Source organism: Lepisosteus platostomus, chromosome 2 (genome assembly GCF_059453375.1).
Source record: "Lepisosteus platostomus isolate fLepPlt1 chromosome 2, fLepPlt1.hap1, whole genome shotgun sequence".
NCBI lineage: Eukaryota > Metazoa > Chordata > Actinopteri > Semionotiformes > Lepisosteidae > Lepisosteus > Lepisosteus platostomus.
The window spans coordinates 12,673,785-12,685,981 of record NC_142612.1 but is presented as its reverse complement, the minus strand read 5'-3'; the positions used below and the strand labels follow the sequence as shown (position 1 = coordinate 12,685,981).

Sequence of the window (12,197 nt, the reverse complement as noted above, 5' to 3'; positions counted from 1 at the left end):
TTTTATTATTTTTTTAAATGTGTTTTAAAATGAATATTGGCAATTTGTGTGCTATATATAAGCTTTGAAGTCAGTGGCCTTTGAAAAGTGGCACAAGTCCAAGGAAAGCAGTGTTATTTCATGCTAAAGGTTGACCCATGTCACATTCAATTTGTATGTGTAATAAAGTTGTTTTGCAGCATGTGGAAATGGGGTTCTCAACGGTAAGTTTGTGCAAGTAGTTTAATTTAGAAAATAATGACATCGCTTTTCTGCTGATTTTCTGGTGATCTGGTGATGGTGTGACTTTGGCAAGAAATGGGTGCCCGCGCATATACAGGTATGTACCGCAGGTTACTTCATGCGCATTTTAGCTCGTAGTACAGCTGGCAAGTTAAACCTCACACATTGCTGTGTTTGCAATGTGCTGAGTAGCAGAGCCTTTGGATTTTAAAGGTAGTGATGTGACGTCTCTGCTGTGCTGCCCAGACAATTGAGGAGTTGTATGGGCTGAAACGCTTTTCATGTCTCCCTCCTCCAGCTAGCTGGAGTGAGCTGGAAAGACACCACGCTGGGACTGACTGAGGTCAGCGCCATCCCATTTGATCCATCAGCCGGGGCCAGTGTTTTGCGGCCGAGGAGAAAGTGAAGTCTAACTACCGAATCGGTTTTTAAAAGGTCTCCGAATGCCCACCAGGCTCCCATTTTGATTGGAGCAATGATTTAAAGTTCGGGTTTGGTGTTCTGCTGCGGATGGACAAACGGGTTAAAACGTCTGCCCTCTAATAATCAGCATGACACAAGGCTTGCCTGCCCTCTGGAGACCTCATCTGAATTTAATGAGAGGCGCATCCAGCCAGGCACTGATCCGTGAACTCTGGAACAATACGTCCTCGAGGTGTCAGTTTTAGCTGCTGTATCTTTCATTTTGTTCTCAGACCTAGTCTTAACTTTTCTAGCCATTCGTTTTTTAAATTTTATGCGAGTCTCTGGACTGTTTTAGACTGTGGTGCTTGCATCAGATATGCAGCTTCTAATGCTAATATCTGATTCTGTTTAACATAGGAAATGGTGTGGGTGGCACAGGAGCACAGTGGTTAGCATTGCTGCCTTGCAACCCCGGGACCCTGGGTTGAATTCCTGGGGTGCTAACAGCGTGGAGTTTGTATGGGCTCCCCATGTTTACATACAGTAGGATTCCTCTGGGTGCTCCGGTTTCCTTCCGCAGTCCAAAGACCTACTGGTAGGATAATAAGGCCCTGGTTTCTGTGTCTCTGTGTGCCCTGTGATTGACTGGCGTCCCATCCAAGGTGATTCCAGCCTTGTGCCTGTTCCTTGCCAGGATAGACTCTGGCTCCACTGTGACCTCCAATAGAATAAAGCTGTTAAGAAAAGGATGGGTAGATAACCGATAATGTACGTTTTAGTGATCTTCAATTATTGAACCTGTACATCCTTAAGTATACTTGTATTAAATAAGCTTTGTAATAAAATGACGGCTACTATTGACAATAGACACATTGATTTAATGAAGGTTATATTATTTCTTTAGTTCGGCTGCCTTAATGTTTGAATGACTGCAGAGAGTTAATCTGTTGCGATGATAACACCCACAGAAGATGAAATGTTGTCTATGAAACACAGTGTTATTGAGTTTTGAATCTAAATGACAGAACTTGGAAGAGAATAGAGCACTTAGCGGGATCTGAGTGGGAGCAGTTGTCGTTCTGAAGGCTTGTGTCTTTTGTCTTTTTTGACACGGTAGCCTTCACACATCTGCACATCTGCCTGATTCTAGAGCTCCTGTGGTCCTCCTGCTCTCTAGGATGTGTAGTGCAGCGTTTGCACTTAGTACTTTCAGGGAATGGAATTACTGCATTCATATATTCAAGAACCACCTTCCATTTTTCGTCCCCAACAGAACTACAAGTGTTACTGCAAATTTCTGGGCTTTCCCAGTCAAGTCGGTTTCGAAAATCAAAGGAGCCCTTGGATGTGAAGGCTGTTATTGTGGCTGTAGCGGGCGATTGGTAGTCAATTTAATGGAAGCAGCTGTAGAAGTTCTGAGGCGATTTTCACAGCTGCTGCTCCAGTGAAAGGCACCCCTGTCCTTGAAATCTCCTGTTCTCTGGAAGACTTTGGCCAATGGTATTTCATACCAGGGTAAAAGCAAAAAAAAAAAGTTAAAAGAAATAGCACAAAGGAGCTATTTAAGCATTGATAAGTGGCCATAATATACCGTATGAGATTTTAAAAAGTTGCTATAAATGCGATCCGAACATTCTCTCTAATAGAAATAACCATGATCCACGTTGGTGGTGACACATGACTTTGAGTCATGCAGTGATTGAACAGTGCTTAGTTCGTTGTGTATAGTGTTTTAAGTGCCAGTTTGTTCTGCTGGCTCTCTTGGTGTCTCCCCCAGTAAAAGTTCCCATTCTTGACTGGGGTGTGAAAACCTGTAGTTCAAACCTAGACAAAATTCCTAAGGAGAGCATGAATCTCGTCGAGCGCTGCTGCGATTGGTTCAGCAGATATGGGTTGGGTTGGCCTTCCTTGGGTTGAGACCTGAGATTTTCAGGGTGGTTGTTTTTTAAAGGGAAAGTGACTGGGCCACACAGTACTGTAAGAACAGCTGGGGTTCTCCTTGGTGAATGTACCAAACTGCAAAACCATTTTAAAACGAGTGTGAAAGATAACCAATTTCACTGTTGAAACAAACTTTCTAAAGTTTCAAAATGATTATTTTTACTAAGCTTTGTTTTTTTTTAGGCTACAAGAAGAAATTCATATCAGTCCTATCCAAGGGTCTGCAAATTCCCCAAGAAGGTTAGGCTGTGAGTAAGGAGTGATTTCAAATAAGGAAGAAAGGCTCTCATCTTTGTTTAATTACTCTTTATCCTATGTCCTCTGCCAAAAGATTTCAACATTTTAAACTACAAAAGGACTTTTCTGCTCTGTAAGCATTCCGATGATTCAGCATCTGCATTCCCCTTTTAACTATTAAAATTAAAGGAAAAATACAACACTGTAGGGGGATATTGTGCTCCTACTTTGAGATTTTCTTTAATTATTAGGGTTTCAGTGGTAGTTATCAGAGTAGTGCCCTTTTTTATCCTTGGTATAATTGTTCCAGTGAGATGCTGTGCTGTCTTGTTCTGAATGTCATGGCCTGTGCTGCTTGTAGTTGCTCCTTTAGTCAAAAAGCTGTTTCTTACTGTCTTTCTTCCACTGACACACAGCACTGGAACTAGCTTGTGGTGGTAGGTGGTCTTGACCTGTCTTTGAGGATCAGGACGAAAGTTGGTGTTCTGAAGGTCTTTCTGACGTGGTGCTTTCTGTGCTGAGTGTTGGTGCTTTTCTTTCAAGATTTTGTAACGAATGCTTAGTTATCTGGAATTCCTAAAAAAATAATTGCTTCCTGTAAATGCACTCTTTTTTCGCATAGGTATGACAATCATGATAACAAGTGATTCGTCTTAAAGATTATTTTTAATATCCCAGATCTATTCATACTCTGTGCTAGTCATCAGCAGAAGGTCATACTACTTGCTATTTAACTGTCTAATGTAAACTTTCTGTAGACCTTTTTGAGGTTTTAAATGGTGTCGAAATATCATATGTAACCTGTGGATGGATGGTATTTAATTTATTGGTACTTGCTGCACTTGTCAGCATTAGATACAGTTCAATTTCATTTGCTGCTTTTAAAGTGTTCTTCTAATTTGGTGCCATTGGCAAACTTGACTAGTGCGTTTTGGTATCAAGTGCCAACTATACTAGAATGCCCACCATACTCAGTGGTTGATATAAATTAAAAGCAGCAGGGGACCTCGGTACAGCTGTGGGAGAGAGTTAAAAGCAAACTAAAGACGCAGTTCTGTACTGTTAAGAGCAGCCTTTTAATGTCAGTTAGGGACATTCTCGTTCTGAATGTGCAAAACAGCAAAAAAAAAGTATGATAATGTGTGAACATTCATTCAATAATGCACCTCAGGAACACCGCAGTGCAAACTGAAGGATAGCCCAGAGCTCTTTTCTTAAAGTTCTGTCTCAGCAACAATTTTACCCTAGGGGGCTTTTTAAAAGTCTTCTTAAACAGCATCATTACAAAGAGCTGTCAGGCCTGATATCCTGGACGAAGCCTTTTTTTAACTTAATAGCTTGAAGCATGCATGTTTGCTGTATCCTTCTTTTGTCGCTCTCCAGGATATCTGGGCTTCCTCAGTTGCCCGTGTTCCAGGACGCAGAGACTTTGCCTCACACAGGGAGTTGTGCTCTGCTGGCCTGTTGTTGTCTGGCCACCGATTGTGCCTGACAGGGTTCTGCCAATTGCAAAAGGCCATGCAGCAGGTCTTTCCTGTGAAACTGCTATACTGTTTGCCTTGCACCATTGGTTCAAGTGCTCTTGCCAATGCGTTTCAAGCAGTTGTACGGGTGTACTCGGCCCTGTTCATCAAGGGGAGCCCCATTGCACACCTATCTTAGTGCCATCCACAAAGCTCAGTCCCATTCATCAGCTTTTGTTCATCTCAAACACAGAAAAAGGGACTAGAGATTGCTAAGATCATGTTCCGTTTATAAAACGTACGAAGCAGTAAGGCCTGGAGTGGCAGGTTTTTATAAAAAAAAAAAAATGGCCAGTTTAACATAGTGTTTCTACCACCAGGAATTGAAAAGGTGTTCTTTCAACCTCACAAATCTGTTTTTTTTTGTTTCTGTCTAAAAGCAGCACACCATGAATTGGGTTCTGTGAAATGCTTTCGTTTCTGTTAAAATAAGGGAACTTCCTTTCTGTACACAGAGTTCTTACTGTTGTATTGTTCATTTTGCTGAATCTTACACCTGCAGTTGATTATCATGGGAATTTCTCCTAATAACTATCCCCTTTATCAACTTAAACACTTAAGCTACACTAAGTGTCAAAGCCTTCATGTAATTGATGAAATGAATGATTCCAAGCTTCTTTTTAGTGGGATGCAATGTCATCTGTGAGTTTTTCTCTGCAAAAGCCACTTTCAAGAGCATAGTTACTATTTAAAGATAAATATTAATTTCTGACTTTACTTAATGGGCTGAACTGAACCTTTTCTGGATACGAAAACCCAATTGTAATCTGTGATGAGAGGAAAAACTTCCTTAGCATCAGTTTGTCAGTGCTCAGTGATGCTGTTAAGGGTGTCAGAAGTGTGCAGAAGCTCTGGAGAACAATCGAAGGGAATATTAAGACCAAGTCAGTGCAGCTCTGTAAGGATAAACCTGAGTTTGGGTGGCATGGTGGTGGAGTGGATGGCTTTGTTGCCCTGCAGCTCTGGGGCCCTGGGTTCAGTTCCTGCACTGTTGTCTATGTGGATTTCTTAAGTTCTCCTTGTGTTTGCGTGGGTTTCCTCTGTAAGTTTCCTTCCACAGTCCAAAGACATGTTGGTGTCTGTGTAGATGTCAATGTGTGCCCTGCCATGGACTGGTGTCCCTCTCAGGGTGTACTGTTGTGTCTGTTGCTTGCTGGGATGCGTTCCAGCTCCCCTGCGACCCTGTACTGGATAAAGCGGTTAGAAAATGGAAGGATGGATAAATCCAATTTAAATCAATGTGATTTAATCAATTTTTTTTTCAAGGGACATTGGAATTAAAACCTCAAAGAGCGATGTTTTAGTAGTAAAGCAATACACTTTGTTAATCTCAACAAGTCAGCTCCGAACCAGCATTTTTTGGGTACATTTTTGAACAACGCTCTAATTACACTCCCTTATAATGAAACACTGCAGATACTGTGCTAGCGCCACACACAAACCAGTTTTGGGTAGAACAAATAGTGCAAACTTTCTCCACGTCATTTATCTAATTTGCCAGAGGTACAAAAGTAACAACAGTTGACTTATTCTGCCCTTTGCTCAGAAGCAGTTTCTCTTATGATAATTTTTTTTTTCTGATTTCTCGATGGCCTTAATACAGTATCCCCCCCCCCCCTCCCTTCTCCAATAGGACCGTTCTTGTCTTCCCCAGTGACGGATTTGTGTGCCCTGACTGAAGCCCTGGCCGAGTGCACTTCAGGAAGTGTCATATTGCAGGGCCTCGGCAGAAGCCGCCGTTTCCAGGGCGATGGCGTTGCTGGCTATTGTGTATACAACAGTCCACGTGTCTGCTGCAGTGCGTCTTGTCCTCCACAGTGTGAATTTTGCCACGAGACATTTTCAGCTTCCAGCGTGTCAAAAATTTGTAGCGGTAGGAAAGTGGCCGTTGTAATTAGCCGCCTGTTTAACAATATCCATGAAAAATGGTTTTGTACTGTATAATACGGTGATTAAAAGTCATTTAAGATAATGAGACTGTGCGAAGTTGGAGTTCCAGAGGAAAGGGATGTCAGGAGGAAAGTATTTTAATAGCTTTCCTTTATTAACCATGAAACAGTTCACGAAGTAAGCCATTAGAACATCACTCTTGTGAAACCTGTCTTTATCTTAATTCAGATTCTGTAGTTAGTTATTCCTTCATCCTTCCCTGCATATTTCCTGAATAGAAGTAGGTGAGATGTTTCCCCAGTATTGTGGGTTTCTAGTTTAGTTGGTTTTGGTCTGTTTTTTTCCTCGTGTGTGTGTGTGTTGTTTCTGATGTGGCACAATATGTTGAAATGTTCTGTGTAGTGCCCTTTCATGTCTGTATTGTGTGTAAGGAAGCATTTCAATTTCCGGGAATACCTGACCGGGCGTCTAGAGGTATGACTTTCATAACGGAACACTTAAAGGTTTATTCCGTACTGAAAAGAGAAGAAAATAAACAATTTTTTCGGCTGTGGTGTGACACCCGAAGAAGGCTCCACAGCCGAAACGTTGGGTTTCTTTTCTTCTCTTTTCAGCATGAAATAAACCTTTACTTGTTCCTTCGCAGCCTACGCACGCTGACGCAGCTCCCTACTCGAACTGACTTTCATAACGTCAGGCAGTGCCCCGAAGGAGGAGAAAATTGGATCATTTGAAGTTACTTGTTTTATTTGCTCTCATTGCAAGTTCTGTTAAAATCTTGCAGAGTAGGAAAAATTCTTGCTCTCTGAAGTCAGTCTTCTTCTTTCACATTCTCCTTTGACCTTTGCCGCTGTGTACACAAGAGAGCCTGATCCTTACAATATTTTGTTATACTGCTGCTTTGTTACCCCTGTTGTTTCCTGCCCCTGAGTCTGTGCTCTCCCTCCTCCTCCCAGGTTTGCTGGTGGGCGTCATCCTGCGCTATGGCATTCCCTCCACCAGCTATCACAACAAGACCCCCCCCAGCTGTTCCCTGCAGGACCGGCCCGTCAGCACGCTGCTCCTCAACATCAGCGGCAAGTTCTTCGAGTACACGCTGAAGGGGGAGATCAACTCCAGGGAGATCCACAACGTCGAGCAGAACGACATGCTGAGAAAGGTACGTCCCCTCATTTCCCATGAGGCACTGTAGGCAAAGTGCCTAGGGCCTTCGAAAGTTTTAGGGCCTACGAAGGAGGGAAACGCTAGCGACCAATGAAAAACGAGCTGCAACCACGTGCTTGCGATCGACTCTGGGTGCTCCAAATCAATAATCATACGCTATCTAGCGGCTGTTATAGAAACTAGAAGTATCGAAGTGATGGTGGCTCGACTCGGTCCATCAATCACGCGATTTAGCATCAGAATAGCTTAAAGTGCGTCATGTCAATCTACGTCATTCTGTTGACATTTACCCCTCTTTTTGCACATTTCGGAGTGAAAGTGCCTAGGGCCTGCGGACACCAAAATCTGGCCCTGATCCGAGCCGCTAGAATCCACGGACTGCACTCGTGGGAAGATTTATTTTGGAAACGCATGCTCGCACACACACGCACAAAAACAGAATCGTAAACTATTTCTCGTCCAGACCAGCTCTCGCTCGGTTGCTTGGCATGTCTCTGCTCTCAAATTCGGTTAAGACGGAGAGAAGCCAAAAGACTGTCCTCGCAGGTCCCTTTCAGAAAGTTAGACAATCACAGCAAGCCACACCAATAGTCAGGTACAGTATCGCAAACCCCAGCCTCATCTGGACTGGATCATAATAGATCTCTTGATTGGGATACACTCTGAAGGGCATTTAACTCGCCAGCTCTTCATAACTGGGAGGGTTTGGTAGATATGGTTCCCATCACCGCCTGTGAGGAGCAGGTGTCAGTCCTGCTGGGCTGTGGTTTTTGGAGGTGGAATATTTTCTGTCTGCTTTAGCTCTGGTTTCAGCTGTTATCAGGAAATTCCCCCCACCCATAGTTGCACAATGTCATTGTGCTGCCAGTGGCAGCTGAATGTTAGATTACCTGAACCGAAGAGCTTTTGTTTCTTTGTTTTGTAATAGTCTCAGTCCGTAAAAGAACAACTAGAACTTCTTAGTGTGTGATAGGGTGATAAAGTGCTGTGTTCCCCTAAGCATTATTTACATTTAGAATAGTGGAGGGATTTTATATGCGGCATTTTTAAAATCTGCATCGCAGCTTTTATCACAGCTTTTCATTGGCAGTAGACCACTGGCCTTTCTGTTCTCAGTGAGGGGACATTGCACTGCTATAGTAGGATAACAAAATTAGTTTTTTGATTTAATGCAGTATTTCTCAATCAGGATGCTGTGTCATGGGAGGTGTGCCTTCAGAGATTAACAAGTGTTTTGTGGAGTGTTGGAAGTCGTGAGAGAAAAAAAAGAATAAATTGCATATTTTTTTATATATATATATTAGATCTGTGGAGTTACCAAAGTTTGGTGTTGCATGTTCGGTGTACATACACGACACAGGCACCATGCTCCGACTGTTCCTGTGGGAACCAAATGTGGCTGGAGTTCAGTTTTCTGTCTGTTTTGACGTTTTGAAAATGCAGGTCATCTGAACACGTGCTCCATGTTTCATTGTTATTGATCGCTACCAGAATAAGGTGACTGTACACCTAGAGGCAAACGCAGATTAAACTTTTTTTATAGTATTAAAAGTTTAATATTAATATTAAAAATGGCAATCCCAATGTTGGGCCACCACGTGTGGCCAGTATCGCCTGAATGTGCAGTGGTATAGAGTCTACCAGTGACTGCAGCAGTACTCCACCATTCCTCCATGAGAAAGTCAGTCAGCTCAATCCAGGTTGATAGAGGTAGAACACGCTGACTCGGGTGTCCAGAATATTCCATACATAGATTAGGTCCTGTTTTGCTGACTGAAAAGGCCACAGCATAATGATAACATCAGCGTCATGCTTATCAAACCATTGGCTGACCACATGTGCTCTGTGGATAAGGGCATTGTCATCCTGGAAGACACCCCTCCAGGCAGGAAAGGGAAGAAGATGATCACTCAGTACCCTGAACCAGAGATGTGGTTTGACCTTGCATTCTAAAAGAATAAAGGCACCCAAACCTCACAACATTACAGGACCACCAGAACCCTTCAATCTCTTATCAGTGTAGAGTTCTTTAGGTTGGTCCTTCATATACTTGCTTCATCTGACCTGATTACATTTCTCCTCTTGTTGGCAGTCCATTACCCTGGCTCTGTGTACCACTAGACTCTCAAAGTGTTCTGCCAGGTGTGCCGAGCAGTATGTCCAGTGCAGTCTGACTGTGGTATCTTTGCAAACTGTTCTCATGCACCAGGTTGACGTTTGCAGTCAGGTGATCTGCAACTGCTCGAACGTTTGACCCTGCACTTTGAATTAATGCACGGATATCAGGATCCTAAAGAATGCGCTTCCACCCCACTGTTTCCCTTTGCTGATGGTGTCTTTCCCTTGGATTTTCGTGTTGACGTCATCTTAGACACCTTTGTTTAACAAATTGAACTGTCTTGGTCGCTGAAGCCTGTGTCATACACAAATAAGCACGCCTCTTTCAAAGAAGAGAAGACTCATCTTGCAGCCCTGCTCACCATGATTATAGGCAACCAGGCCTTTCCAGCATTTTTATACCTGAACCTAAGCATGCTGGGAAGTTGTTTCCTTAGTCGGGTGCAAATGAGTCACACCTGTGTGGAAAGCCTTGCTTTCACTATACTTGGTGTCCATCATTTACCCAGGCATTTCATTTTTTTTTGTCCAATACCTGCATATTCTGACACTAAGGGCCACAGGATTTCAGAGAGCAGCCTAACAGGATGGGCAAGCGAATGAAAGTGCCAACTTTTTATTTATAGTGCAGAATAAAACCGGTCACCAAGCAGTTAAAACTGAAACAGAAGCTAATTCTTTGTTCAGGGCACTAGCTGGCTCTCTTCCATGTCCCTGACTAACCATAGCTGGACAGTTAAGCTGCTTACTGTCTCGCAGAATACAGAGCCGCATATCACTTCCTTTCCAAGTTGCTCAGTTGCTTCGCCTGTCGCTCCTCTCAAACTCTGTTGGTTTCCAGCCCTCTCCCAGCTCTCTTTCCCTGCTTCTCATGCAGCTCTGTGACCTGAGACAGGCAGCAAGTTTGCTTGGGCTGCCCCATTCTGGAGACCATGGGTGGCTCCTTCTCCTCAAAGGACTCCAGTCACTGCGGAAATGACTGGTCTTACTCGGGTTCCGACTGTGGTTCATGGACATCTTCCTCTCGGTCAGACCGAGGTGGCTATATTTTAGCCGTACATCGTCCATTCTATTTAGGAACTCATGAGAAGCAGCTCCTCCTTTTTCATTCAGTGTCAACTGGACTTCCTGCATCTTCCCAAGAAGTCTTTTCTCTTACGGATTTATACCGTTTCCTGTCCAGTTGGCATTGCTGGACTCGTCGGATAACAGCAAGCCATCCCCACAGATTTTTGGGGATTGGAATAGGTGCTAGACTGCCGATCCACCATCTTGCTCCCTTCCTATTCGAATCCAGTTTCCAGTGTATATACACATACACAGTATTTGTACACGTACCATATACCTGATGTGAAAAAAGGCTTTTCTTTGCTGGACTCAAAATCTGCATGAAGGATTGCAAGAAGATCAGAACTGAAGCACTGCCTGGATTATATTGCCATAGATGCAGTTTGCTTTAGTCTGAGAGAATCTGCCCCACAAAGCAAAAAAAAAAATCTGCTTTGAACAGCAGTCAGCTGACACTCAAGAACACGTCTCTCCCACCTGCTGTGTTTTGTAAACCTATTCGTACTTCTGAAGCCTCTTTAATCTAGTGCGGTCTGGGAGGACACTGTGTTTTTAATTGTGATGGGCCACGACTATACCTGTCAGGAGCTATGGGTAGTGTTTTTATTTTTCTTCAGTGAAGTATTAGGAATGATAAGAGCCAAACAGCTTTTAGTCTTCATGTAAGCGACATTTAAATTCACACCTAGAAGCACAGAGTATTGATTGGCTGAGGAGAAATGTATTGGTTGGTATGACTTGGGCTGTCTGCTGCTACAGAGTGTTTTTTATCCCTTGTCATTTTCAGAATTGCACTTAGCCTCACTGTAGTTTTATGTTTGTAGAAGCATTCAGAAGCTACCGAGCTATAGACACGTTTGTATGTGAATGCGTTTTGTGAGCTCGTATCTGAAAATAGCGGTTTCAATTTAATCGTGGCCGTCGTCTTTTTTGTAATTAGACGTATGAATAATTCAATGTATTGTTAATCAATATTTGATCTTTTTGCCACTTGAGGCACACTGTGAGTTGCACAATAACATAATGGGATGCAGCAAAAGCTTAGTGAATGTATCCATTCTTATGACCTTCAGTTCTTTGCAGATAGTACTAAAATAATTTGTAACGACTGTCGCTATAGTTTGTTTGCCAATCCAGATCTCTGTTCACTGTAATGCTTGCTGATCGTACTGGATCATGTGTGCACAGCTGCTGAATACAGGGTTTTGTATTCACTCCCTGTGTCCATTCAGGGTAGATAATTTTTAACACAAAACTTAGTTTTGATTGCCAGTAAAAACCAGTGTCAGGAATGTCGGAGCTAACCTATGCCCTGTATTTTCACTCTGAATACCGTGACAGCTCTCTATGTGGAGTATTGATTTGTAGTTTTTGGAATGAATTATAGCAAAATTGGTCATTCTGAAATCACAGCCTTATTTCCTTCTGTTACATGGAAGAGCAAACATCTCACAGCATGTCGTTAAGCTGTGTCAAAGCGTACCACTTTTTCAATTGAAAAGAGCTTTCAACGGGAGTGACCTGTGGGTTTTTCATGATTTTTATCACAAGCATTGTAATGGTCCTGTATCAAACCTGTCCTGGTTAGCTTCGGATTTTTAAATCCGTAGACCTCCATACATGTTTTTT

At 42.9% G+C, this 12,197-nt stretch overlaps 1 protein-coding gene across 2 annotated transcripts in view; it reads left to right on the top strand.

Moving 5' to 3' along the window:
* The window catches only part of slc9a7 (solute carrier family 9 member 7), a 55,275-nt gene that overhangs the window by 2,870 nt on the left and 40,208 nt on the right, over positions 1-12,197 (top strand). For both annotated transcript variants that reach the window (XM_088598580.1, XM_088598589.1), the window contains exon 2: positions 7,175-7,377. In XM_088598580.1, coding sequence (XP_088454706.1) covers positions 7,175-7,377 — 203 coding nt within the window. The remainder of the gene's footprint in view (positions 1-7,174; positions 7,378-12,197) is intronic.